The sequence below is a fragment of the Ranitomeya variabilis genome, chromosome 5, assembly GCF_051348905.1.
Source record: "Ranitomeya variabilis isolate aRanVar5 chromosome 5, aRanVar5.hap1, whole genome shotgun sequence".
NCBI classification, from domain to species: domain Eukaryota; kingdom Metazoa; phylum Chordata; class Amphibia; order Anura; family Dendrobatidae; genus Ranitomeya; species Ranitomeya variabilis.
In genome coordinates this window covers 343,291,158-343,318,704 of record NC_135236.1, presented here as the reverse complement: position 1 = coordinate 343,318,704, position 27,547 = coordinate 343,291,158, and the positions used below count along the sequence as shown (strand labels likewise).

The window sequence follows — 27,547 nt, the reverse complement described above, 5'->3', positions numbered from 1 at the left end:
TTACACTCATGTCAGGAGAGCAGACGGCCAGCTGAGGATTGCGAATAGATCCCCGGGTGAGTCTGACTGCATCCAATCATTGTCGGGATGGGGTGAATATTCATTTTGTATTTACATCAGTGTCGGCAAGTCAAGCGTATGTAAAACACCAAATTAATATTCACCCGATCCCCCATCCATAATCCCGCTAACCACTCCTGGCCGGTGTTACTGATTGGATGCAGTTAGACTGCTGGGTTAGGCTAGTTTCACACTAGCGTTTTGTGGAGCTGCGGAGGGCTGCGGACTTCCTCCATAAAGCCCCGCCCTCGGCCGCACCTCCGCCTCTAGCTCCACCTACTTCTGCATGCGGCCGGCATGCGGCCTGCGTACCTATCTAAAACGACGCATGCAGAAGCATCCGCATACAGCGGCATGACCTGCGTACCTAATGTTAAAGATAGGTACGCAGGCCGCATGCAGAAGTAGGCGGAGCTAGAGGCAGGTGCGGCCAAGGGCGGGGCTTCACGGAGGAAGTCCGCAGCCCTCCGCAGCTCCTCCAAACGCTAATGTGAAACCGGCCTTATTCGGGCAATGGCAGTCTGACTGAGTCAGTGACACCAATGCAGAGGGATGGGCAGGATTATGGGTGGGGGGAAGGGGTGAATATTCATTTGCCATTTACATATGTTTGACTTGCTGATGTGCGACAAAAATGTGTCCAGGACTTACAGGAACACAACGGGGCCACATAAAGAAATAAAAGTTACTTATCGTGAAAGGGCTGCCCAAACCCAGTTTCAGGATACTATTAGGATACCACACAAAAAATTACCAGACTGATTCTTTTTAATCTCATTCTGTAGCCAGCAATACACAGGTCAACACAGAGACCAAAGAAGTAAACTGCAACTCTTTTCCCCAAAAAATATATGCATTTCAACTGGACCTTTCGCAAGTCTGAGAATGTTAAACTGGCCACATCATGGAACAGTGGCGGCCAGGGCCGCATTCGCCACTAGGCACTCGAGGGCACGTGCCTAGGGCGGCGACATTGCGGGGGGCGGCACCTGAGCAAGGGTGTTTTTTTTTTTTTTTAAAGTCCCAGGTCACAAGCGACGCCCCCCCCGCTTCCCGCCTCCCGCCCCCCGCCTCCGAGTCCCCCCCGCCCTCCTTGAAGACAATACTCACAACTCACACCGGGCGGGTAGAAGGGGGGCGCGGAGAGCAGCTGCACCATCCAGGAAGTGTCTTCTCGCGCCGCAGCTCGGAGCAGTCGCGGGGTCTCCCCCTAAGGAGGAAGCCGACGCTCGCATCTTCATGGAGGAGGACGAGTTCAACCGCTCCTCTGCCCCGATGCTGACGCCGTCACGCCGGAGAAATCGTATGACAGACAGCCGGACCGGGACCCGCACGACCTGAACGGGCACCTGAAGGTGAGTGCTGCGCAGATATAGCAGAGCCGAGCGGGTTACTGGCAAACTCCCAGCACGCCATCCAAGTCCTGCTCTGCCACCCCTGTGTATGCCAGGGCACGGTATATACCTGGTCCTACGGGGGAATATATGCATGGCTCATATTCCACCCCCCCTGTATGCATGGCTGATGGGCCATCAGCCATGCATACAGGGGGGGTGGAATATGAGCCATGCATACAGGGGGAGGGGTGGAGAGATGACCCATGCATACAGGGGGGGTGTATATGAGCCATGCATACAGGGGGGGTGAATATGAGCCATGCATACAGGGGGGGTGAATATGAGCCATGCATACAGGGGGGGGTGAACATGAGCCATGCATACGGGGGGGTGAATATGAGCCATGCATATGGGGGGGGGTGAATATGAGCCATGCATACAGGGGGGGGGGGGTGAATATGAGCCATGCATACAGGGGGGGGGTGAATATGAGCCATGCATACAGGGGGGGGTGAATATGAGCCATGCATACAGGGGGGGTGAATATGAGCCATGCATACAGGGGGGGTGAATATGAGCCATGCATACAGGGGGGGGTGAATATGAGCCATGCATACAGGGGGGGGTGAATATGAGCCATGCATACAGGGGGGGGTGAATATGAGCCATGCATACAGGGGGGGGGTGAATATGAGCCATGCATACAGGGGGGGGTGAATATGAGCCATGCATACAGGGGGGGGGTGAATATGAGCCATGCATACAGGGGGGGGTGAATATGAGCCATGCATACAGGGGGGGGTGAATATGAGCCATGCATACAGGGGGGGGTGAATATGAGCCACGCATACAGGGGGGGGTATGAGCCATGCATACAGGGGGGTGAATATGAGCTGTGTATATGGGGGGGGGGTGAATATGAGCCATGCATACAGGGGGGGGGAGTGTGAGCCATGCATACAGGGGGGGAATATGAGCCATGCATACAGGAGGGGGGGGTCATTATACAGCATCATGGAGAACTGTGTGTGGCCATTATACAGTATTGAGCATCATGTGTGGCCGTTGTACAGTATTGAGCATCATGTGTGGCCAATGGCCATTATACAATATGGAGCATCATGTGTGGCCGTTATACAGTATGGAGCATCATGTGTGGCCAATGGCCATTATACAATATGGAGCATCATGTGTGGCCGTTATACAGTATGGAGCACTGTGGCCATTATACAGTATGGAGAACTGTGTGTGGCCGTTATACAGTATGGAGCATCATGTGTGGTCATTATACAGTGTGCAGCATCATGTGTGGCCATTATACAGTATTGAGCATCATGTGGGATCATTATACAGTATGGAGCATCATGTGTGGCCATTATACAGTATGGAGCACTGTGGCCATATTTTTTCGTTTATAATTATTGTATATAAAACAGTGTGATCAGCAGTGCTAAATGGCTGTGGTTGGGACGTGGATATGGGTGTGACTAGTTGTGAAATGGGTGTGGTCAGAGGCGTGGCCTAAAATTTGCCGTGGCGCGCTAAGCGCGCCGCACACTTTGTACCTCCTTCCCTTCTTCAAAAGTTGGGAGGTATGGTACCACATTTGACAGATCATGGCAAGTGCCGCAAATACCATAGGGAATGAATGAGGCCAAACGCAGTGTTGCCGTAAGTGATCCATTACGCGGCACATGCAGAAAAACTGCCGGATCTGCTGCAAAAGGTGACTTTCACATCAGCGATTCTTGCTAAAGTCACTGCCGATAGTGTCATACTCACCAATGGGGGAGGCAGCGCTAAAAGTGCCTAGGGCAGCAGAAACTCTAAATACGGCCCTGGTGGCGGCATAGCTGAGTAAAACGTAATTTTTATTTTTTTATTACTCCTTTCCGTAGCTTGTCAAGTTTAGCATCAGGAAAGATATATATATATCTTTGTACCATGTTAGCCAGTAGATAGAAAATATTTAGAATGGAGAGTCCTCAGTGGTTGATACCTTTTAATAGCTAACTGAAAAGATGGTAACAAATTGCAAGCTTTCGAGACTACTCAGGTCTCTTCATCAGGATTAGACTAATACATAATCTGAAGAATCACATATTTATACACAACACAGCACAGAAATAATGTAATAGATAAGACAAGCGACTTGAAGCAGAACTATTATTATGGGAGAGGAATAAACAGTTGTGGCCATAAATATTGGAACAGTTCATAGATAAGGTGTGTGAAAGGTTTATTGTCCACTGATTGGGGTCTAGTTCTGTATTGTGATGCCCCCACAAGGCACAAGGTCTGAGGAGCAAATTCCTTAATTGATGTAAAAAGACATAAATCCATGCGCCACATTCATTCCTGCACTGAGTGTGTCAAAGGTTGTCATAAGTTTATACTCCCAGACTCTTTTGTGTCATGAGAGATTGCTATCGCAGTCTACAAAGTCTGAGTCTCCGCCTCCAGTAGGAGTATATGCCTGAAAATGGTGCACATCAGAGCACACTTTCGCTCTGCCAACCTCATTATTGTTTATGGCCCCATCAGCCCATACGTCCTAATCCCATTTTGTGGGGGGTTTCGAATGTAGGTTCCTACGGGACCCAAGAACGTGGTGAAGAGTGCAATCTGAAAGCACCCTTAGACAAGTGGAGCAACCAAAGACACGTGTTCAACTTGTCTGGGACTTGCTGATCAGCTATTTTAATGCTGTGAACTTGCTGTCAAAGAAAAACAGTAAAATTGCAGACAAGGCACAGTTGCATGTGACTATGGCAAGTCAGTCGCTTTCTGCTTGCTAACAGCAGCAGAAAATCCAATACATTTGGAAACATTTATGACTCTGTGACACAGTCGCAGGTCACACAGTGCAACACAGGAAATCAGTGGATGTCGTAGTATGACATTGAAATCTCAGTGACACACAATGCATGTCATCATTTATCCCTAACCTAATCCTGGAAAAGGCACTTGCATTCAAGATGCCACACAGCAATCACATTTACTATACCTGCTGGATATTACCATATTAGCATTGGATAACTAATAACACTTGCCTTTATGGATTCTAGGAAAGCTGAGTAGATTGTGATGTAAGAAAGAAGGACAATGCAGTGTTTTCTCTTTGCTAGAAATGTTCTTCAGATCCTATATACAGCTCTGACAAAAATTAAGAGACTACTGCAAAATGTTCAGTTTGTCTGATTTTTCTCTTTATAGGTATATTTTTGAGTAAAATGTAAATTGTTCTTTTGTTCTATAAACATCTGACAACATGTCTCCGAAGTTCCAAGCAATACATTTTGTATTTTTTTTCTGACAAAGAAAAATGGTCAAAATAAAAAACAAACAAACAGTGCTTTCAGACCTCAAATAATGCAAAGAAAACAAGTTCATAATCAATTAGAAACAACAATACTAATGTTTTAACTCAGGAAGAGTTCAGAAGTCAATATTTTGTGGAATAACCAGTGATTTTTAATCACAGCTTTCATGCGTCTTGCCATGTCTTTCACACTGCTCCTGGCGCAAAAATTGAATCAGTTCTTCTTTGTTTGGTGGCTTGTGACCATCCATCATCCTCTTGATTACATTCCAGAGGTTTTCAATTGGGTTCAGGACTGGAGATTGGGCTGCCCATGACAGGGCTTTGATGTGGTGGTCTCTTAATTTTTGCCAGAGCTGTATGTATCACTTGTACATACAGTGGCATGTAAAACTTTGGTAACCCCTGGTCAAAATTATTGCTATTGTTAACAGTTAAGCAAGTTGAATATGAAATGATTTCTAAAAGGCCTAAAGTTAAAGATGAAACATTTCCTTTCTATTTTAGGCAAAAAAAATTAGATATTTTCATCTGTTACATTTTAAAAATTACAAAAAATAAAATGGGTCAATGCAAAAGGTTTGGCACCCTTGGGGATTTGAATGCCCACATAACTTTGACCAAGGTTTCAGAACTTAATTGGCCTGTTAGGGTTATGGTTAGTTCACTATCATCATTAGGAAAGGCCAAATTTCCCAGTTTTATAAAGACCCCCTGTTTGAATGCAAAAGACCTTCAGAAAGATTTAGCAGACATTGTAGTTACAGTTGTAGCCAAAAGTATTGACACCCTGCAATTCTGTCAGATACTACTCAGTTTCTTCCTGAAAATGATTGCAAACACAAATTATTTGTTATTATTATCTTCATTTAATTTGTCTTAAATGAAAAAACACAAAAAGAATTGTCCTAAAGCCAAATTGGATATAATTCCACACCAAACATAAAAAAGGGGGTGGACAAAAGTATTGGCACTGTTCGAAAAATCATGTGATGCTTCTCTAATTTGTGTAATTAACAGCACCTGTAACTTACCTGTGGCACCTAACAGGTGTTGACAATAACTAAATCACACTTGCAGCCAGTTGACATGGATTAAAGTGGACTCAACCTCTGTCCTGTGTCCTTGTGTGTACCACATTGAGCATGGAGAAAAGAAAGAAGACCAAAGAACTGTCTGAGGACTTGAGAAACCAAATTGTGAGGAAGCATGAGCAATCTCAAGGCTACAAGTCCATCTCCAAAGACCTGAATGTTCCTGTGTCTACCGTGCGCAGTGTCATCAAGAAGTTTAAAGCCCATGGCACTGTGGCTAACCTCCCTAGATGTGGACGGAAAAGAAAAATTGGCAAGAGATTTCAACGCAAGATTGTGCGGATGTTGGATAAAGAACCTCGACTAACATCCAAACAAGTTCAAGCTGCCCTGCAGTCCGAGGGTAACAGTGTCAACCCGTACTATCTGTCGGTGTCTGAATGAAAAGGGACTGTATGGTAGGAGACCCAGGAAGACCCCACTTCTTACCCCGAGACATAAAAAAGCCAGGTTGGAGTTTGCCAAAACTTACCTGAAAAAGCCTAAAACTTTTGGAAGAATGTTCTCTGGTCAGATGAGACAAAAGTAGACCTTTTTGGGCAAATGCATCAATATAGAGTTTACAGGAGAAAAAAAGAGGCATTCAACGAAAAGAACACGGTCCCTACAGTCAAACATGGCGGAGGTTCCCTGATGTTTTGGGGTTGCTTTGCTGCCTCTGGCACTGGACTGCTTGACCGTGTGCATGGCATTATGAAGTCTGAAGACTACCAACAAATTTTGCAGCATAATGTAGGGCCCAGTGTGAGAAAGCTGGGTCTCCCTCAGAGGTCATGGGTCTTCTAGCAGGACAATGACCCAAAACACACTTCAAAAAGCACTAGAAAATGTTTTGAGAGAAAGCACTGGAGACTTCTAAGGTGGCCAGCAATGAATCCAGACCCGAATCCCATAGAACACCTGTGGAGAGATCTAAAAATGGCAGTTTGGAGAAGGCACCCTTCAAATATCAGGGACCTGGAGCAGTTTGCCAAAGAAGAATGGTCTAAAATTCCAGCAGAGCATTGTAAGAAACTCATTGATGGTTACTGGAAGCGGTTGGTCGCAGTTATTTTGGCTAAAGGTTGTGCAACCAAGTATTAGGCTGAGGTTGCCAATACTTTTGTCTGGCCCATTTTTGGAGTTTTGTGTGAAATGATCAATGTTTTGCTTTTTGCTTAATTCTCTTTTGTGCTTTTTCATTTAAGACAAATTAAATGAAGGTAATAATACCAAAGAATTTGTGATTGCAATCATTTTCATGAAGAAACTGAGTATTATCTGACAGAATTGAAGGGGTGTCAATACTTTTAGCCACAACTGTATGGTACATATTTCTACTGTTTAGTGACACCTGCACAAATACTGCTTTCATTGAAGAATCAAGAGGAGAAAACCTCTCCTGTGTCGTCACCATAAAATTCAGCATCAGAAGTATGCAAAAGAACATTTTACCAAGCCTTATGCATTTTGGCAACAAGTCCAGTGGACCAATGAGGTTAAAATAGAACTCTTTGGCCACAATGATCAAAGGTATGCACGGAGAAAAAAGGGCACGCAATATCAGGAAAAGAACATCTCACCAACCATTAATCAACCAATGGCATGGGGAACATTTCACGGGTAGAGCGAAGAATAGATTCAATGAAATTTCAACAAATTCTTGATGCAAAACACAACACCATCTGTAAAAAAGCTGCAGTTGAAAAGAGGATGGCTTGTACCATGGCCCTCACAGTCCCATGATCAGAACATCATTGAAAATCTGTGGCTACACCTCAAAATAGCAGTGCATGCAAGACGACCCATGAATCTGACATAACTAGGAGAATTTTCCAAGGAAGAATGGATGAAAATCCCTCAAACAAGAATTGAAAGACTCTTCTCTGGCTACTAAAAGCGTTTACAAGCCGTGATACTTTCAAAGGGGGGTGTTACTAGGTACTAACCATGCAGGGTGCCCAAACTTTTGCATCGACCCATTTTCCTTTTTGTAATTTTTAAAATGTAAAAGATGAAAATATATGTTTTTTTAAATCTAAAATACAAATGAAATGTGTCATCTTTAACTTTAGGCCTTTTAGAGATCATTTCATCTTCAACTTTCTTAACTGTTAATAATAACAGAAATTTTGACCAGGGGTGTCCAAACTTTTACATGCCACTGTACGTTTTTAGAAGAAATCAGGCATGTCCTGTGTATTTGAGATTGACAGCAGATTCGATAATGCGTTTAGTTTAGTTAATGCCCAATAACTGTATTTGTATTTTGTTTGAAAAGTATTGCTTACCAAAGAGATGGACGGTGAGTTATGGAAAGGAGGCTTATCCCAGCATCCTTTGCAGCTTGAAAAATCTTTCCTTCCACATCTATGCTCACAGCACTCGTGCACTCATCTAGCAATGCATATTGTGGCCTATTGAGAAGAAATATGAAACATTTAGAAAGGTTTTCTTGCAAATATCTGAAATTCTGAAATATCTCATTACATGTTTAGATATTACTAGGTACCGGCGTTAGGGGCAGGTAGACTAAGCAGCTAATAGCGGCACACCACGCAGCCTCTATGGGGCCCGTGAGTCAGAGGGGCCCGGAGCTATCATAGATGCCGATACAGTTGAAAGCAATAATGAAGGCGAAAGAGTCAGATGACGCTCCTTCCCCCATCATTCCCCTCTGACTCTGACACAGCGGGTGCGCGATGACATCACTTCATCATGCAACATGTTGTGTGCTATTGCAGTGGAACTGCTGAGATGCTCTGCAGAGCCTGGAGCAGCGGGGGAACAAGGAGGAGAGGGTAGTATTGTTTTATATATATATATATATATATATATATATATATATATACATATACATATATACAGTATATATATATATATATATATATATATATATATATATATATATATATATATATATATTAGTGAGTACATTGTGGCCATAATACGGCCGCATTATATTCTATGGGGGACTGCATTATAGTATATGGGGGCTGCAGCATATTCTATGGTGGGGCTGCATTATACTATATGGGAACTGCATTATATGCTATGGGGCTGCATTATACTATATGGGGACTGCAGTATATTCTATGGGTGGGCTGCATCATACTCTATTAGGGGGCTACATTATATTACATGAGAGGGACTGCATTATATTTTATGGGGAGATGCATAATTCTATATGAGGGGGGCTGCATTATATTCTATGGGGGCTGCATTATACTCTATAGGGGGCTACATTATATTGTATGGTGGGCCTACATTATACTATATGGGCTGCATTATATTCTATGAGGGGGCTGCATTATATTCTATGGGGGGCTGCATTATATTCTATGGAGTGGCTGCATTATACTCTATCGAGGAATATGGGGTGCATTATACTATATGGGGGCTGCATTCTACTCTATTGAACTATTGGAAGTACATTTTACTATATGTACTATATGGGACCTGCATTATACTGTATTGAGGACTATGGGAAATACATTATACTATATGAAGAACTATGGGGTGCATTATACTATGGGGAGTGCATTGTACTACATGGAGGACTATGGGGGTGCATTATACTATATGGAGGACTATGAGAAGTGTATTATACTATATGGAAGACTGAGGACTGTATTTTAAAATATGGAGGATTATTAGGTGCATTATACTATGGGGAGTGCATTGTACTACATGGATGACTATAGGGGGTGCATTACACTATATGGAGGACTATGAGGAGTGTATTATACTATATGGAGGACTATGGGGAGTGTATTATACTATATGGAGGACTATAGGGAGTGTATTATACTATATGGAGGTTTATGGGGGAGTGCATTATACTATATGGAGGAATATGGGGAGTGCATTATACTATATGGAGGACTATGGGGAGTACATTATATCATATGGAGGACTATGGAGAGTGCATTATACTCTATGGAGGACTATGGGGTGTAAATTATACTATATGGAGGACTATGGTGCACATTATACTGTATGGAGGTCTATGGGGTGCATTATATTATGTGAAGGACTATGGAGTGCATTATACTATGTGGAGGACTATGGGGTGTATTGGTTCTGCCGGAACAGAAATAATTGTTCTCAGCAGCACATCGCCTGGAGAAAACTGCATATATACTGCTGATAACATGATACTGTATGGGGACAGATTGATCTACTAGCGATCATTCTGTCCCCATCATTGTTCCTCAGCTGGTGCAAAGAGGTCGAGAAACAAGTGTCGGACGACTTCAATATTGTCGATCAGGCTCATTTAGCGGCCTGAAATCAGTGCATGTAAATACAACTGAAATGTTTCTGTGTGATGGTGCAACATGGGAGCATTTGGGGTCCTATTTTAAACTTTTGCTGAGGGCCCCACTTTGCCTAAAATTGGCCCTAGATATTACAATATAATATTGCGGTGTATTGTACAATTCAATACTTCAGTATTGCAGTCTGTTGGAAAATTAGCTATCTCCTATAAAGACCTGCCTGAGGGAGGTCTTCATAGGAGTTTCAACATGGCAGACATGGACCTTCAGGAGACCATGACTGCCATGATAACACCATTGGCACCCCACAATTTCATCACAGAGGACGGGGTGATAAATAGTATTTCTCATTCCTCTAATTACTTAGATGCTGTGATCACTATTGACATACTGTTGAAGGGTAAACTGCTGCGATCAGTGATTGCTCCAACATTGGCAATTTGAGGCAAGTGTTAGTTGTGTAATACAGATGGCACTCGCTGAGTATAAAGTGGGAAGCGCTTAAAGGTCTCAGAGGTCTTATTGTCTTCCTACTTCAGCATGATCATTTAGGTCAGAGATTGTCTAAAGTGGTCATATTTTATCGATGGTGGTACTGCAGCCCTGTAAACAAAAACTAGGGGGAAGAAGCATAGAGAGCGCACTGGAACCGCATGGGCTTCAATAGGTAACCGATGTTTTTTTTGTTATTTTAAAGTTTTATATGCCTGTTCCCAGATTTTTTCTAGAGACTCCATAAAGGGATTATGTAAAAGAATTAAACTTTTGAATACACTTTTATTATGAAATCTCATTAATAGCCCTATATCAGACCCCTCTAATAATCTCATAACTGGAGCTTCTGCAGTTGTTTGGACACAGGCACAGAGTTTCCTTCCTTTCCCTATGTTTTGGTGATGTGATGAAGCAGATTGGCTTTCTAGTACAGTTCACCATGTAAGACAGCGCTCTTCTCTGCACCTACAACAGCCATGTCAGACAAGCGGGTGGCCTAGCTAGTAAACCCAGCCAGATAACCAAGCTCCTTGAAGCACATCACCAGCACAGAGAAAAGACTGCTTGTGTCGGAACAACAGTGGGTGCTTTAAATTGGGGTCCTATATGGGGCCACTGCCTTAGGCAGCTGTAAAGTTAGTGTCAAGCTGCATGGACTTGTGTCACTGTTTTCACTTTTTGATCCTGTGTCCCCTGAGCATCAAACTCTGCGCTTTATAACAAAATAAAGTAACAATCCCTTTATTTTTTGCAGCCATACTTGTATTATCTATTTTTACTGCATACCTGACAGAATTACAGTGGGTACGGAAAGTTTTGATACCCCTTTAAATTTTTCACTCTTTGTTTCATTGCAGCCATTATGTAAATTCAAAAGTTAATTTTTTTCTCATTAATATACACTTTGCACCCCATCTTGACTGAAAAAAAAACAGAAATGTAGTAATTTTTGCAAATTTATTAAAAAAGAAAAACTGAAATATCACATGGTCATATTCAGACCCTTTGCTCAGTATTGAGTAGAAGCACCCTTTTGAGCTAGTACTGTGTCTTTTTGGGAATGATGCAACAAGTTTTTCACACCTGGATTTGGGGTCCTATGCCATTCTTCCTTGCAGATCCTCTCCATTTCCATCAGATTGGATGGTGAATGTTGGTGGACAGCCATTTTCAGGTCTCTCCAGAGATGCTCAATTGGGTTTAGACCAGGGCTCTGCCTGGGCCAGTCAAGAATGGTCACAAAGTTGTTTTGAAGCCACTCCTTTGTTATTTTAGCTTTTCAGCTGTGTGCTTAGGGTCATTTTCTTGTTGGAAGGTGAACCTTCGGCCAAGTTTGAGGTCCAGAGCACTCTGAAAGAGGTCTTTATCCAGGATATCTCTGTACTTGGCCGCATTCATGTTTCCTTCAATGAGAACCAGTCGTCCTGTCCTTGCAGCTCAAAAACACCCCCATAGCATGATGCTGCCACCACCATGTTTCACTGTTGGGATTGTATTGGGCAGGTGATGAGCAGTGCCTGGTTTTCTCCACACATACCACTTAGAATAATCACCAAAAAGGTCTACGTTCGTTTCATCAGACCAGAGAATCTTATTTCTCATAGTCTGGGAGTCATGTGTTTTTTTAGCAAACTCTATGCAGGCTTTCATATGTCTTGCACTGAGGAGAGGCTTCCGTTGGACTGCTCTGCCATAAAGGCCTGACTGGTGGAGGGCTTCAGTGATAGCTGACTTTGTGGAACTTCCTCCCATCTCCCTACTGCATCTCTGGAGCTCAGCCACAGTGATCTTGGGGTTCTTCTTTACCTCTCTCACCAAGGCTCTTCTCCCACGATTGCTCAGTTTGGCTGTACGGCCAGGTCTAGGAAGACTTCTGGTGGTCCCAAACTTCTTCCATGTAAGGATTATAGAGGCCACTGTGCTCTTAGGAACCTTGAGTACTGCAGAAATTCTGTTGTAACCTTGGTCAGATCTGGGCCTTGCCACAATTCTGTCTCTGAGCTCCTTGGCCAGTTCCTTTGACCTCATGATTCTCATTTGGTCTGAAATGCACTGTGAGGTCTTATATAGACAGATGTGTGCCTTTCCAAATCAAGTCCTATCAGTTTAATTAAACACAGCTGGACTCCAATGAGGGAGTAGAACCATCTCAAGGTGGATCACAAGGAAATGGACAGCATATGACTTTAATGTGAGTGTCTGCATGTGACTTAAATATGAGTGTCTGAGCAAAGGGTCTGAATACTTATGACCATGTGATATTTCAGTTTTTCTTTTTTATTAAATTTGCAAAATTTCTACATTTCTGTTTTTTTTTCAGTTAAGATGGGGTGCAGAGTGTACATTAATGCGGAAAAAATGAACTTTTTTGAATTTACCAAATGGCTGGAATGAAACAAAGAGTGAAAAGTTTAAAGGGGTCTGAATACTTTCCGTACCCACTGTATATCCTGTACATTCTTTCAGCGATCCAATTATTTCATGTGTTTTTCATTTATTTAATGTATATGATTATGATTGATTTACTTTTAAAGCCTCTTACGATTCTGCTTTCCTTCTCAGCTGTCAAGTACTTAAAGGTTCAAACATAGAAAATCCATTTATCAAAGATGAAAACATCAAACAAAATGTGTACTGATTGCAATTAATTTGCTAAAAGCCTCATAATTTTCTTACTTATGATAGAACATTCGTGCCATACCCATCCTTTGCTTCTCGCCTCCTGATAAAACATCTTTCCAATCTGATACAGCATCCCAACCTGCATATACACATAAAAATTAGAAGCAATCCGGTATGTCAAAGTAATGTTTTTACCGATTATTGCTGTTTATTTGTTTTGAAAGATGCTCTGAACATACTCTCAGAGTTAGTTTATGTTTATGTGTTAATGAGATTTGGTCAATATGCCAATCCATATTATACTAACATCAATGTGAAAGAAAAGCAAAGGGAAAAGCAAATTTATGTGAAAAAAATATACATACAAGCAGTTTTGCGGAGTCAAAAAATCACCAAATTTGCTACATTTGTTAGAAAGCCACAAAATTTAGCTACTTTTGCACTAGCCAACACTTTGATAAAAGTGGTTAGGGCTTTGTAGTAGGGGAGATAACTGGCGTATGTTGTAGTTGAAATCTATGCCAGCTCAAGGTTCACGGACAACATAAATCATGCACCTAAATTAGTGTATGGATCTAAACTGATTAATTCCAATCTCCTGCAACAGACTAAGGCCTGTTTCACACGTCAGTAGCTCCGGTACGTGTGGTGACAGTTTCCTCACGTACTGGAGACACTGACACACGTAGACACATTAAAATCAATGTGTCTCTGCAGATGTCAGTGATTTTTCACAGACCGTGTGTCCGTGTGCAAAACACGGAGACATGTCCACATTTCTCCAGCAGCACGGTCCGCAAAACGTCCCGCACACGTGCACACGGAGAACAGTGTGCACTCTCCTCCGTGTGCACGTACCGCCGCAGGAGAAACAGCGCTAGAGTTAAGCGCTGTCCCCTGCTTTTGGTGCTGAAGCCGGCATTCATTCCTTCTCCCCAGCAGCGTTCGCTGGAGAGAAGGAATGAAAAAGCAAGGTTTGGGTTTCTTTTGTTTTTTTTAAAAATAGAGTTCGGGGTCACCTCCCGCCTCCCACCCCCTGTGCGCCTGCCCGTTTGCATTAAAATAATCACCCAGCTCCCGTGATGCCTCCTCTCTGCGCCGGCAGCTTGTCCTGTGTGAGCGGTCACGTGGTACCGCTCATTACAGGGATGAATATGCAACTCCACCTCCCATAGGTGTGGAGCTGCATATTCATCCCTGTAATGAGCGGTACCACATGACCGCTCACACAGGACAAGCTGCCGGCGCAGAGAGGAGGCATCGCGGGAGCTGGGTGAGTATTTTAATGCAAACGGGCGGGCGCACAGAGTGTGGGAGGTGGGAGGTGACCCCGAACTCTATTTTTAACAACAAAAAAAACAACCTTGCTTTTTCATTCCTTCTCTCCAGTGAACGCTGCCGGGGAGAAGAAATGAATGCCGGCTTCAGCACCAAAAGCAGGGGACAGCGCTTAATTCTAGCACTGTCTCCTGCACAGTCCGTGTGGTCCTCAGTCGGCACACGGGCGGCACACGGCTGCCGCACGTGTGCCGCACGTGTGCCACACTGATGTGCCACGTGAGCACACGGACACGGATAACTCCGGTACCGATTTCTCCGGTCCCGGAATTATCTGGACGTGTGAGACTGGCCTAAGGAGGAATTCACAATGATTTGTATTGAGGCATGTGAGCTGTATTGTATTTTTAATTGCAATAGCGATTAGTGAAAATTCAAAGTAGTATTTCATTTTGTAGACAAGGCTGGCACAGTGGAAAATACAATCCAAAAATCATGGCGATTTCAAAATAAGTGCATGCGCTTTCTGCAAGTGGAAATGTGCATAGTAATATTCATTGAATTTTATAGATATTGTACAGACTGTTGTACAGCATTGTGATGAGCCATAGAGGGAAAAAAACTTACCTCCTTCCCTTTGTACAATATGATTTAGATGTACAATGTCAAGAATACGTTCAAGATCTTCGTCTTCATATCCTTTTTCATGCATGTCATCCACTAAATCAGGATAGATTACTTGATCCCTCAATGTTCCAATTGACATATATGGCCTGAAAAATATTGGATTATATAGTACAGTATACAGAGAGCACACAGTTCAGTATATAATTTGCTATTTGATACAAATGTTTATTCCCATATACTAATGCAAAATATTAAAACTGCAATGTTCTACTACCAAGGGTGAGAGTACACATGCGACTGGCCTGAGGGCTAGCTGCATGGCCAAACCTACTCCCGCCAATGGTGGGCACTGGCAGGAGAATTATGTTTCACAATTGAGTGGCTATTGCCTGCTGCTGCTGGATGGAGTAATGTCTATGTAGCCAGCCAAACAATGTTGTCTCACCCTTAACCCCTTTGCCTCTCAAGCCTGTTTTCACCTTCATGACCAGGCCAAATTTTACATTTCTGACCAGTGTCATTTTATGAGGTAATAACTCTGGAGTGCTGGAGCGCTTCAATGGATTCCACTGATTCTTAGAATGTTTTTCGTGTCATATTGTACTTTATGATAGTAGTAAAATTTATTCCATATGACTTGCGTTTATTTGTGAAATAAAAAATGGAAATTTGGCAAAAAATTTCAAAATCTTGCAATTTTAACCCCTTTCTGCCAGCTGATGGAATAGTACGTCAGCTTGCAGTATCTCCCCGCTTTGAGGTGAGCTCCGGTGGTGAGCCCACCTCAAAGCCGCGACATGTCAGCTGTTTTCAACAGGTGACATGTGCCCGCAATGGGCGTGAGCAGAATGGCGATCCGCCCGCGCCCATTAACTAGTTACATGCCGCTGTCAAACTCTTTAACAAACTATGCCGGCCACGAGGCCGGAAGTACATGCACTGCTGACCCGTAACGCGATCAGGGGTCATCGGTGCGTTGTCATCACAATCCGAGGTCTCCCTGAGACCTCTATGGTTGTTGATGGCAGATTGCTATGAGCACCACCCTTTGGTCGGCGCTCATAGCAATGCTGCAATTCTGCTGCATAGAGGTGATCTGTGTATCACCTCTATGTAGCAGAGGTGATTGAGTAGTGGATGCTTCTAGCATGCCAAAATTTAAAAAAAATGTGTTTAAAATTATATAAAAAAATAAATATAAAAGTTCAAATCACCCCCTTTTGCCCCAATCAAAATAAAATAATTAAAAAAATCAATCCTACACATATTTGGTACTGCTGTGTTCAGAATCGCCCGATCTATCAATAAAAAAAAAGGAATAACCTGATGGCTAAATGGCGTAGCGAGAAAAAAAATCAAAATGCCAAAATTACGTTTTTTTGGTCGCCGCGACATTGCATTAAAATGCAATAACGGGCGATCAAAAGAACGTATCTGCACAAAAGTGGTATAATTAAAAACGTCAGCTTGGCACGCAAAAAATAAACCCTCAGACAACCCGAGATCACGAAAAATGGAGACGCTATGAGTATCGGAAAATTGGAATTTTTTTCACCACTTAGATAAATGTGAACCTAGACATGTTTTGTGTCCATGAACTCTTAACCCCTTAAGCCCCAAGGGTGGTTTGCACGTTAATGACCGGGCCAATTTTTACAATTCTGACCACTGTCCCTTTATGAGGTTATAACTCTGGAACGCTTTAACGGATCTTGGCGATTCTGACACTGTTTTCTTGTGACATATTGTACTTCATGATAGTGGTAAAATTTATTCGCTAGAACTTGCGTTTATTTGTGAAAAAAACTGAAATTTGGTGAAAATTTTGAAAATTTCACAACTTTGAATTTTTATGCCCTTAAATCACAGAGATATGTCGCACAAAATAATTAATAAGTAACATTTCCCACATGTCTACTTTACATCAGCACAATTTTGGAACCAAAATGTATTTTTGTTAGGGAGTTATAAGGGTTAAAATTTGACCAGCAATTTCTCATTTTTACAACACCAATATTTTTTAGGGACCACATCACATTTGAAGTCATTTTGAGGGGTCTATATGATAGAAAATAACCAAGTGTGACACCATTCTAAAAACTGCACCCTTCAAGGTGCTCAAAACCACATTCAAGACGTTTATTAACCCTTCAGGTGTTTTACAGGAATTTTTGGAATGTTTAAAAAAAATGAACATTTAACTTTTTTTCACAAAAAAATTTACTTCAGCTCCATTTTGTTTTATTTTACCAAGGGTAACAGGAGAAAATGGACCCCAAAAGTTGTTGTGCCATTTGTTCTGAGTACGCTGATACCCCATATGTGGGGGTGAACCACTGTTTGGGTGCATGGCAGAGCTCGGAAGGGAAGGAGCGCCGTTTGACTTTTCAATGCAAAATTGACTGGAATTGAGATGGGACGCCATGTTGCGTTTGGAGATCCCCTGATGTGCCTAAACATTGAAACCCCCCACAAGTGACACCATTTTGGAAAGTAGACCCCCTAAGAAACTTATCTAGATGTGTTTTGACAGCTTTGAACCTCCAAGTGTTTCACTATAGTTTATAACGCAGAGCCGTAAAAATAAAAAATCCTTTTTTTTCCACAAAAATTATTTTTTAGCCCCCAGTTTTGTATTTTTCCAAGGGTAACAGGAGAAATTCGACCCCAAAAGTTGTTATCCAATTTGTCCTGAGTACGCTGATACCCCATATGTGGGGGGGAACCACCGTTTGGGCGCATGGCAGAGCTCGGAAGGGAAGGAGCGCCATTTGGAATGCAGACTTAGATGGATTGGTCTGCAGGCGTCACGTTGCATTTGCAGAGCCCCTGATGCATCTAAACAGTAGAAACCCCCCACAAGTGACACCATTTTGGAAACTAGACCCCCCAAGGAACTTATCTAGATGTGTTGTGAGAACTTTGAACCCCCAAGTGTTTCACTACAGTTTATAACGCAGAGTCGTGAAAATAAAAATTAATTTTTTTCCCACAAAAATGTTTTTTTATCCCCCCAAATTTTTATTTTCCAAGGGTAACAAGAGAAATTGGACCCCAATAGTTGTTGTCCAATTTGTCCTGAGTATGCTGATACCCTATATGTTGGGGTAAACCCGTGTTTTGGTGCACGTGAAAGCTCTCGGAAGGGAAGGAGCACTGTTTTACTTTTTCAACGCAGAATTGGCTGGAATTAAGATCAGTCGCGTTTGGAGAGCCTTGATGTGCCTAAACAGTGGAAACCCCCAATTCTAACTGAAACCCTATCCCAAACACACCCCTAACCCTAATCCCAACCATAACCCTAACCACACCCCTAACCCTGACACACCCCTAACCCTAATCCCAACTGTAAATGTAATCCAAACCCTAACCCCAGCCCTAACCCTAACTTTAGCCCCAGCCTTAACTGTAGCCCTAACCCTAATTGTAGCCCTAGCCCCAACCCTATCCCCAACCCTAGCCCCACCCCTAACCCCACCCCTAACCCCAAACCTAGCCCCAACCCTAGCCCTAACCCTAGCTCTAACCCTAACCCTAGTTCTAATGGGAACATAGAAATACATTTTTAAAATTTTTTTATTTTTCCCTAACTAAGGGGGTGATGAAGTGGGGTTTGATTTACTTTTATAGCGTTTTTTAGCAGATTTTTATGATTGACAGCTGTCACACACTAAAAGACGCTTTTTATTGCAAAAAATATTTTTTGCGTTACCACATTTTGAGACCTATAATTTTTCCATATTTTGGTCCACAGAGTCATGTGAGGTCTTGTTATTTGCGAGACGAGTTGACGTTTTTATTGGTACCATTTTTGGGCACGTGACATTTTTTGATCGCGTGCAAAGCAGTCATCAAAGCAAAAGGTGGCTACTTTGAAGAACCTAGAATATAAGACATAATTTCAGCTGTTTCACACTTGTTTGTTAAGTATATAATTCCAAATGTGTTAATTCATAGTTTTGATACCTTCAGTGTGAATGTACAATTTTCATAGTCATGAAAATACAGAAAAATCTTTAAATGAGAAGGTGTGTCCAAACTTTTGGTCTGTACTGTATGTCACACAAAATAGTTAAGAAATAACATTTCCCACAGGTCTACTTTACATCAGCATGATTTTTAAAACATAATTTTTTTTTGTTAGGAAGTTTTAAGAGTTAAAAGTTGATAAGCGATTTCTATTTTTTCCAACAAAATTTACAAAACCATTTTTTAGAGACCACATCACATTTGAATTGACTGGACATCTAACTTTTTTTTTGCAAAAATTATACCTTAGACCCAATTTTTACAAGGGTAACAGGAGAAAATAGACCATAAAGTTTATTGTGTAATTTCTCCTGAGTACGCTGATACTCAATAGGGAAGGAATACCGTTTGACTTCTTGAACGCAAAATTGGCTGGAATTGAGAGAGGACGCCATGTCGCATTTAGAGAGCCAATGATGTGCCCCTAAATGCAGTGGAAATCCCCCCACAAGTGACCCCATTTGCAAAATAGACCCCCCCCAATGAATTTATCTAAATGCGTGGTGAGCACCTTGAACCCCAATGTGATTCACAGAAAATTATAACGTTGAGTTGTGAAAATAGAAAAATTAAATTTTTTCCACAAAACTTATCTTTAGGCCACAAATGTTGTTATTTTCACAAGGATAACAGTAGAAAATGGACCCCAAGATCTGTTGTGCAGTTACTCTTAAAGGGAACCTGTCAGCCCCCTCCCCCAGTCGTTTCAAACTAAAAGCCACCTTGTGCAGCAGTAATGCTGCATTCTGACAAGGTGGCTCTTTTAGTTCTGGGTGCTGTAACTTGAGAAATAATCCATTTTATAATTTGTCTGAAATACCTGCTCCTCAGTCAAGTGGGCCGGCATTTCCCCCCTGCTTCCGACAGCACACAGCTGTCACTCACATCTTCTTGGCGCCGGTAGCCGCCTCCTCCTCACCGCTGTTTTCAAAAGTAAGCAACGCCTGCGCTCTTATCCCCTGCCTGGTGCAGGCGCAGTGAGCGCTGGCCGTCTTTCCTCATATGCAGTCCAGCTGACTGTGCCTGCTCGGCCGCCCTGCTTGTGAATCCCAGCCCCGCAATGTGAATAAATCATAAGTCACTGCGGGGCTGGGATTCACAAGCAGGGCGGCCGCGCAGCTGGACTGCATATGAGGAAAGACGGCCAGCGCTCACTGCGCCTGCACCAGGCAGGGGAAAAGAGCGCAGGCACCGCTTACTTTTGAAAACAGCGGTGAGGAGGAGGCGCCGCCCGGCACCAAGAAGATGTGAGTGACGGCTGTGTGCTATCTGAAGCAGGGGGGAAACGCCGGCCCACTTGACTGAGGAGCAGGTATTTCAGACAAACTATAAAACGGATTATTTCTCAAGTTACAGCAACCAGAACTAAAAGAGCCACCTTGTCAGAATGCAGCATTACTGCCGCACAAGGTGGCTCTTTTAGTTTGAAACGACTGGGGGGGGTGACAGGTTCCCTTTAAGTACGCTGATGCCCCATATGTGAAGGAAAACCACTGTTTGGGAGCACGGCAGGGCGCAGAAGGGCAAGAGTGATGTTTTGGAATGCAGACTTTAATCGAATTGTCTGTGAGCATCATGTCGCGTTTGAAGAGCCCCGATGTGCCTAAACAGTGAAAATGCCCCACAAGTTACCCCATTTTTGAACTGATCTACTGTTTCCTGCTATGTGAATTTTTTAATGTAGTGGCATACGTAAGTTGTGTAGAATGCATCAGGTTGGGTAGTGTTCTTCAGGTTGGCATACATGAGTTGTGTGTGTGTGTGTCGCATTGATAATTGGTGTTCTTGTGAATCCTCCTTCTGTAACACACTCGGCACATCTTTTGCGACCTTCCTTTATTTGTGGTTTGAGGGATTTCCGCAGGAAAATGTTAGCCTGATACGATAAGAGCACCTTCAGTTCCGGAAGTACTGGGGCCGAATCCTTCCTAATCTACAAAGATTAGGGTCTTGATCACCACCTCCCGAAACTGATGGTACATCATACCAGTCTGGACTGCACATTGTGATAGCACAAAAGCGCTGTACATTGCCATCTGTATGATGTGCACAGCCAGCTTCTTGTACCATACCTTGGCTTTTCTCATGGCACTGTACAGCTGGAGGACCTTTGACCAGAGATATCAACTCCCCCCATGTTTTTGTTGTACCCCTGTACACAGTGTGGTTTGTGGACCTGTGTAGAGGTACCTCGCACAGTGCTGGGGGTGCTGCCATCACCATGTATGACGGTCAAGAAATAGACATTCCTCTCGTCCTTGTACTTGACAACCAGCATGTTGTCGCTACATTGGGCTCTGCTCTCACCCTTTCTGAGCAGCTGCCCAATTAGACTCTTAGGGAGGCTTCTCTGATTTCTGCAGACAGTACCGAAGGTTGTGGTAGCTCTCACAAAGAGGGACTTGAAGAGTGGGATGCTGGCATAAAAGTTATCTACGTAAAGGTGACAGGGGGACATTCAGGGGGTTCAGTCCAGGAGTTCCTGCTTTCATAAATCCTAAACTTTGAAATGACAGTCAAAGTTGAGGACATTGTGCATTATCATTGTAATGCAAAGATTTTTGGATGACCTCAAAACGTTTTTGGGTCATAGCCATGCGGAATACAATTACTTGAGAAAGAGGAGTAGGAAAAAAAAGGAAGGTGGGATCCTCTCCCTCACCATCAGTGTCGAAGGCAAGGAAGGCGTATGCTTCCTCCGCTAAATACAGTGAGTGGGACGAGCAAGACATTTTTTTACATGTGGTGTTTGTGTGTGTACCAAATTTTATTCAGATGTGTGTGTGTGAGTGCTTGGCGTAAATGCTTCTTATTTAGAAAAGAAAGAAAAAGCTAAAAATAAAAAAGCAACAACCGGAGGTTGATCACTGATGTGCGTCAGTGATCAGCGCTTGACAACTGTAGGATAGACGCACGGATGATTCATTTTTTCCACACTGACATAACTCAGTGCCATTTAAAACACTGCAGTAGATGATGATTACTACAGTAAATTTTACTGTGTAATCTAAATTTTTTTTAATTCTCTTTTCAGAAAAAAAACAACAACCAGAGGTTGATTACTGATGTGCATCAGTGATCAGTGCTCGACGGTTGTAGGATGATTATTTTTTTACGAGCTTACACTAAGTCAATTTAGTAAATTAATAATGCAGTAGACAATGGTTACTACAGTATACTTTACTGTCCCTAATTTAATTTTTTTTTTTTTAACGCTTTACTATCTGACACTAACTAACTCAATGCAGTAAAAAGTACTGTAGTAGACAACAATTACTATGGTATATTCTACTGTTCCTAATCTAATTCTATCAACTAATCTAAATGATTTTTTACGAGATTCTTTTTCAACAAAAAAAAACCCTCAAACAACTGCCGGTTAGTGTAGGACACACGCATGAATGTGGTGCAAAAAGGGGATGAAAAAAATAGACTGGAAAAAAAGTCCTTGCCAAAAACAAGCACGGGTGGTAATCAGTGGTGTACGTCTGATTAGTGGCTCGGCAGCTGTAGGAGTCACACACATAGGCCGTGCAAAGGAAGGGGGGATAGGTAGTGAAAAGAAAAGTTGTGTAAAACAGCTTGCATGGATGTTGATCAGCGATCAAGCACTGATCAGTGCTCGGTGGCAGAAGTGAGGGTGGAGAAAATTGGTGAAAAAGGGGGGATTGGTGTGGGTTAGGAAAGATCAGGCAAGGATTAGGAACTCTTCTTTCTTCTTATTCAGGAGCACAGGAAGCAGCAGGACGAACTGTGACGGCACAGGCTTTTGTGGCACCACAAGACCCAGCATGGCCACATAGTGATAGAGTGACCGCCTTGTACAAATCCGCAGCTAGAATGAGGAAGTATAGGGTGGTCACTGCCAGGTCACACTGCATCTGTTCGCTCTGATTGGTTCTAATTTACTGAGATAATGACTTTTGGGTTTTTATTGGCTGTAAGCCATAATCATCAACATTAGCAGAAATAAACATTTGAAATAGATCACTTTGTTTGTAATGACTCTATATAATATATGAGTCTCACTTCTTGTATTGAAGAACTGAAATAAATTAACTTTTTGATGATATTCTAATTTTTTGAGAAGCACCTGTATATAGCATAACAAATCGAAATACCTGTTAAGCATTGTCGCTTGCCAACATCTGTAACTGGACAGTCACAATAACAGATGGACTAATTCTGAAGTCTTATAGCAAGAAAAAAGATTTATAATGCAACACACATTGATCCAAATGAGGAAATGAAAGAAGCCGACGTCAATCTCAGCAGCAGTAAGAAGGATTATATTGTATCTGGGTAAGCCTGTTCAATCTGAATTGGTCCAATCTGTTACTCTCACCAAGCCAAACCCAAGATGAAAGCACATAAGGAAAAATATTTAGAAAACTCTGGAAAAAGTTTTTATTTATAAGTTACATACTATTTACAACAAGAAAGGGCTTTCCTGGACACACAGTACAGTATCTTTATAAAAGCCCCCTTTGCCCTGCGAGTCCTGTACATTGCACAATCTGTGAGGGGTGCGTATGTGGGATCGATTCCTGCAGAAATTCTTATATGCAATGTTCAATAAGAGCAGCTATGTAAAAGGTCAACACAATGACCTTATACTTTTAATTTATTACAAAATATTCCAAAAATAAAACCTATGATTACAAAAAGAATATTGTTATAGAAACATATTACATAGCATGATGAAATGTCATCATTATAGGATATATGTCACCAGATTTTACAATATAAACTGCATGCCGTAAAAAATAATCTTTTAGATCTGATGAGGATAGTGTCAGAATGGCTATATAATTCATTGGGAAAGTCCCTGCCGATTATTAAACTGAGATGGACTCTTAAAATACCAATCTTAATATCAGGATTAAATAGCCATTCTGACATAGAATTTCAAAGTATGTACACCAGCCTCATCAGATCTAACAGATCAATTTAATAATGTATGCACTTTAATATAGTAAAATCTTGTATATTGTAAAATGATATTGTAAGGTCCACTTCAAATGTTCCCCCTACCACCAAATGTAACATTTATCACCCATCCACAGGAGTCGTCCCAGCAATTGGACATTTGTTCTAGTGATTGGTGAGCGCGCTATGATCTGACACCATCAATCTAATATTTATTACCTAGGTTATGCATGTAATTAGTTAGTCTGGAATATCAGACGGTCATAACAAAGGTATATAAAGCTTCATTTTAACGATAAAAAAGACAAAATAGAAAAAAGCTCCCAATAACTGATAGCGAATATCTTTCACTATTATTGCTTACTTCATTGGAAGAATTTCCGAACTTTCTTTGCTTCTGGTCTTGTAAAACCTAATATTATATTGCAATCCTGTGAATGATTTCCTGACATTCTAGGTAATCGGTAGATAGATTTAATAGGATAATCCAGGTATAACAAGTCATCATCTATCCATAGGGGTGAAAGTAACTGTTACATAGGTGGTGGTCCAGCCGCTGGACCCCCATTGATCACCAGGACATATGCACATGTGCAGAGCTGGCCCATTCTAAGTATGTGGGACTAATGGAGATAACACTAGGTTGTCTCCCTCTGTGAACTCCTCATAACTGGAATACCCCTTTTTAAGGAGTATAAGGAATTGAATTATTGTGAGTAAAGCTGGGACAGTTGATTCGCAGGACTCCGGTCCACTGGCCAGGTCATTGATATGTGACCGGTGGACTAAGGGTCTGTGAATCTCATTACATCCCAGTATTCCGGGCTCTTCTTTTGATTACCCGGGCTGGTGTGACGTTGTGTGTGTTTCACACACTAGTGATGGCATCACACCAGCCCGGCTACTCAAAAGAGGAGCTGGAGACACTGGGACTAGGGGGTAAGGAGATTCGCAAGCCTCGTATCCTCCAGTCACAGATTACTGACCGCGACAGATGGAATCGCTTCTCCCATCTCTAATTCTCCCATCTTCTTACAAAATTGTTAATGAAACATCACATCTTTCTCTATCAAAACTAAACTAAAAATCTTCTCAATGGAAATAGTAGAATAAAAATAATACGCACCTCTGTGGGATATAAAACATGTTCTCTGGCGGAGGTTTATAAAGTACTCCTTCATAAACTGGCCACAAACCCCCCAGAATTCTGAACAGGGAACTTTTACCACAACCATTGGGGCCAGTGATGAGGAGATGCATTCCTTCCTTTACCTGAGAGATAAGTCAAATGCTTACAAGTCAGGGAGCTAAGGAACAATTCTGCAAATAACAGTAAAGTAATAAATACGAATGATATACTTTTGCAAGCTATGTAGTAGTAGACATGACAACTTTTATTTTGGCAGAGCTATTTTGAATATAGAGGACCTGTAGGCATTTCATTTTGGTAATCACTAGGGTCTCCAGTTTATTAATTCTCCATTAATAGCAAAAGGTGCACAACCACTATATAATACATTCTTAGGCCATGTTCACATGTTCAGTATTTGGTCAGTATTTTACCTCAGTATTTGTAAGTCAAAAGTGGGTGATAAATACAGAAGTGGTGCATATGTGTCTATTATACTTTTCCTCTAATTGTTCCACTCCTGGTTTTGGCTTACACACACTGAGGTAAAAAACTCACCAAATACTGAATGTGTGAATGTGGCCTCATACTGAGGATCAGTTTTAAAATTACTTATAGCAGTTAAAAAAATCTATGTCTTTTATTTCAGATTTGATCACATTCTAAATACTGTGTAACTGAGAATCAATGTGATATTTATTACTCGACTCCTACAATCCTGCAATGTCGCACTATGTACTATTCGGGGAGCATTGCAAATGAAATAGTAATTAGCGCATTGATCAGAAACAGTTATCTAAATGTAAATTACCAGGAAAGTACTGTAATTGTGTGTAATTGCATGTGGTGACTATGTCATTATTACTCCCACTGAGTTTGGAGATGCATTGCTCCAGACATTTGTTACATGCACACTTGCCTGAGCGCTCTCATGTGAACTGGTATGCTAGCAATTACCGTAACTGACCGAAGATTTGGTCCCTTGTCCACATCGGACAAATACAAGCTGTAAATAACATTGTCAATTAATTACTCTTTTAAATTAAATCTGTCACCAGGTTTTTGCTGCCCCCTCCGAGAGCAGAGACCTGATTCCAGTGATGTATCACTTACTGGACTGTGTGTGGTATTTTTTACAAAATCACTGTTTTATATGCTGTACCAGTTAGGATACGGCCACGCTATCAGGATTTGGTCAGTATTTTACCTCAGTATTTGTAAGCCAAAACCAGGAGTGGGTGATAAATGCAGAAGTGGTGACGTGTTTCTATTATACTTTTCCTCTGATTGTTCCTCACCTGGTTTTGACTTACAAATACTGATTCAAATACTGATCACATACTAACAGCGTGACAGTAGCCTTATCTGAATGCCGAGCTCTGTATACCAGCTCCCACACACTCCACTGATTCGCAGCTTTCTGCCTATGTACAGTGTAGACAGAAAGAGGCCAATCAGTGCTGGGGGCAGGGTTATACAGAGCTCATGAATATGGAGGACTACATGGCAGCAGGTTACTAGTCCTCTAGTGATAATCACCTGCTAACAAAGCAATGATTTTATCAAAACTACAGAAAGCCACCCAGTAAGTGACACATTGCTGGAATCAGGGTCTCTGTCTCTATATTATGCTGCAGTCAGATGAAAAAAATCTGGTAACAGATTCCCTCTCTAGTTTTTTTTAATAGAATAAAATCATGTTTACATGATAGGCAACACTATGGTCTAATCATATATTACCTTATCTATGCAGTCTTACAGAACAATTAAAAAAAAATATTGAACAAACTTTCCATTCACAATTACCAAAGGGAAACAATGTAGGTTTGCAGAATTCGTGAAGGGTAACTAGGCTTGCTGAAGAGGGGGAGTCATTTTACACTGAGCTAGCCCCTGGATGCAGTACCTAGGGACTGAATCTATTTCTGCAGATTCTACTAGTATTTCATTACTGCTGAATGCATTTTAAATGACTTTCTGAATACAGTACGTTTATCTTACATTCATTTTCCTACTCCTTAAACCTTTAGCTTTTGGAAGATAATGTCAAAAGATAAAACAACTTTGCCACTACAGAGTTTAGTTTCATAGATCTAAAAAAAAAAGTGATAATAGCCAACCATAGAAATGACGTTCCGATGAAATCATGGCATGCCAGTACATTCATTCACTCTGTTTATTGAACCTGCAGAAAAGCTGTTAATAAATGGGAAAATTGACTTGAATATGACATAGCCTTCAAAGTGTATGTTGGCCTATTGTATCTAGCGATATGTCACAGAGACATAACAAAAGGTAGCGCTTGTAGAGATGCGATAGTCGAGAACACTGATCTCTAGAAGAAAGAGTCTGGTGCTGAAATGTTT

General features: G+C 41.9%; 1 protein-coding gene across 1 annotated transcript in view; it reads right to left on the bottom strand.

The window, feature by feature from the left end:
- The window catches only part of ABCD2 (ATP binding cassette subfamily D member 2), a 98,792-nt gene that overhangs the window by 6,910 nt on the left and 64,335 nt on the right, over window positions 1-27,547 (bottom strand). Inside the window, exons 6-9 of the mRNA XM_077264818.1 lie at window positions 25,179-25,324; window positions 15,095-15,240; window positions 13,244-13,328; window positions 8,084-8,209 (exon numbers count right to left, since the gene is read on the bottom strand). Of these exons, the coding sequence (XP_077120933.1) occupies window positions 8,084-8,209; window positions 13,244-13,328; window positions 15,095-15,240; window positions 25,179-25,324 (503 nt within the window). The remainder of the gene's footprint in view (window positions 1-8,083; window positions 8,210-13,243; window positions 13,329-15,094; window positions 15,241-25,178; window positions 25,325-27,547) is intronic.